This window comes from Trachymyrmex septentrionalis, unplaced genomic scaffold (genome assembly GCF_001594115.1).
Source record: "Trachymyrmex septentrionalis isolate Tsep2-gDNA-1 unplaced genomic scaffold, Tsep1.0 scaffold53, whole genome shotgun sequence".
Lineage (NCBI taxonomy): Eukaryota > Metazoa > Arthropoda > Insecta > Hymenoptera > Formicidae > Trachymyrmex > Trachymyrmex septentrionalis.
This window is the reverse complement of record NW_017305705.1, coordinates 3,625,787-3,628,385: the sequence shown is the minus strand read 5'-3', so window position 1 is coordinate 3,628,385 and position 2,599 is coordinate 3,625,787. Positions and strand designations below refer to the sequence as shown.

Genomic DNA, 2,599 nt, shown 5'->3' with positions numbered 1-2,599 from the left:
AGCTTATTGGCTACCGCATCACATTTTGCGCGGCAAACGTTTCCGCGTCCAGTGTGCAAAGTCATTAGGGTGAAATCACACGTGCGAGTAGGACTGCGAAATAGAGAATGCATCATTGGATGCATCCAGAAGCACGACCGCTCACTGAGAGTTTCTTCTTCTTCGCGTGAGAATGACCCTGACTCTAACACAGAATCGATACGGCCGCTTATGCGGTGAGTAACAAAAATCAATATGCAAAATACGAAAGTCTAAAAAAGTAACATAAATTTATTCTTTTCTTCCGACCAAACAAGACGTTGATTGGCTATCGCGCCAACTTCTGCTGCGCGGCGTTCTGTGTGCAGGAGCCATTACGGCATACGACACATGGTTACGGCCAATATAAACGCTCCCTAAGGCTGCTTTCACATGCATTTGATACACAATAGGTGTTTTAAACCTTAAGCTGTAAGAAATTGACCAACTACAGTCGAATGCAAGGAGAATAATTGATTGTGATTTGTCCATTCCTTATGGCTTAAAATTCTATTGTAGATCCGGACTAACTTGCGTAAGCGTAACTTGCGTAACAATTAATCAAAGTGTATCAAATTATATCAGCTATTACGCCTTATTTTAGTTGAGACGATTTAATTAGCTGATGCAAGTTACTCTTACGCAAGTTACGCTGCATGTGAAAGCAGCCTGAAGTAACCAATCAGAGCTAAAATCTTACATTATAAGAAATACGCAAATGGGATTCGCTTGCTGATTGGCTGAGCGGTCACTAATCAAAACCAGGAATATCAGGTCCGCAGTTAATCGATTATTAATATTATAGAGAAACCTGAGAGAAGACTTAAAACCTGTAACCGCAAAATGCTGCCGCGCACTACTGTCCTCTGATAAAATGAATATAACAACAGCCATTTTTTTTAGGGTATATCATCCACTTTTTAAGGCTCGAGATGATAAATCGATATTTGGTTCATATAATCATGTAACACGATTATATGAATCATCTTGTGAATATTGAAGTAATTAAGAGTAAAGTTGAAGCAATTAAAAACTGAAAATATTATATTAATTTTATGATTTATTAGTTTAGTGGACATATTTATACATTTAGAACTCAATAATACTCGATTTTTCTTTAAAATTGCGATTTCAGTGCTATTGTCAAAGTTTAATTATCAACGGAGATGATAACTGCAGAGAAAAAATTGTAATTTTTCTGCAATATATAGAATATTATAACTCTACAAGAATAGTATATGCTCTACAAGTATGCATATTTATTTATGGAACATTTATGTAATAAAAAAATCATGAATTTAATAATGTATGAACCAAATATTTATATTAATAATAAATTTATATCAATTGTCAATAATGTCAGCATTCTTCAATTACCTCCGGGCCTTTTTATACCGCCGAAAATTTGCCCAGGGTTGATATTTTTAATAGTATCTCGTCGGTGTATGAATCAAATATCGATTTATTTATCATTTATTATCATTTCCAGCCTTGAAAAGTGGACGATGTATCTTAAGAAAAGTGGACATTGCTATGTAGTTTACATCCACTTTGTTAGAGAACAGTAGTGCGGCAGCATTTTGCGGTTACAGATTTTGGGCCGTCATGTCCTCTCTCAAGTTTCTCTTTGCGCGAACGAACTTCATGTTATCCTTCTACCATGCCTCGTGTGACAGGGACAGGGCAGGAACGCGGAGAGGGACGGTGATTATTAGTCACCAATAGTCACCAAGATATTTCAATATTTCCGATAAGTACTCGTTCTCGCGGCCGCGCATAGTCGCGCAAATCATGACGTGTCATGGCAGCCCTCGAAATGTGATACGAGTTTGACTCGCGACAACGTTTCGCGGTATTCCACGCAGCGAGAGATAAAAAGAGACCCGCGAAGACGTGCGTGGCGTATGATGCGATCGGGTGCTTTCATGTAGGAGAATACGTTTTACGGAAAAAAACACGAGCGGTACGACAAACCTTCATAAAAAGACCCGGTGATTGTGTCGGCGACGGCGATGAGAACGACGACGGCGATTTTCTACACGCTGTGCGCGTTCCACGGCGTTGTGGCGTTTTATTTGCCTGGTCTAGCGCCCGTGAATTATTGTAAGGTCGGCGAGACCACACCAACCTGCAAGGTATATAGCGTGAGAAATTGTAAAGGCGATTAGTTCTGTTGAAAGTTCCTAAATAAAATGAATACACGATTCATTTAAGTCCAGTCTCATTTAATTAGAATAGAATTTACAATCGGAAAGGAAGCAAGAGAAGGAATAAAAACTTCAAAAACATCACAATGTAACATTAATCTTAATATCGAGTCAAATAAGCAGAGATCAATTCTAGTACTTTGTATAGTGACATTGCTTATTCTAAACTTATCTGAAACGAGAAAATTATCAAGTATCGCCGCTGCAAGGTCTCGCAATTGACACAACCGCTTGGTACCAATCCGAAGAAAAAAGGAGAGAGCAACAGTGATGTTCAAAACTTGACAAATAAGCAACTTTCAAAATAATGCCATCTTTCGCGATTAGTTTAATGTAATTATCAAACAGATCAATATTATAATTCATATTCTCAA

The 2,599-nt window shown here is 38.0% G+C and overlaps 1 protein-coding gene across 2 annotated transcripts in view; it reads left to right on the top strand.

The window, feature by feature from the left end:
- Positions 1–1,668: 1,668 nt before the first annotated feature.
- Positions 1,669–2,599, top strand: part of LOC108752015 (transmembrane 9 superfamily member 2) — a 7,248-nt gene continuing 6,317 nt past the window's right edge. For both annotated transcript variants that reach the window (XM_018492588.1, XM_018492587.1), the window contains exon 1: positions 1,669–2,153. In XM_018492588.1, the coding sequence (XP_018348090.1) occupies positions 2,031–2,153 (123 nt within the window). In that variant the 5' untranslated portion in view covers positions 1,669–2,030. The remainder of the gene's footprint in view (positions 2,154–2,599) is intronic.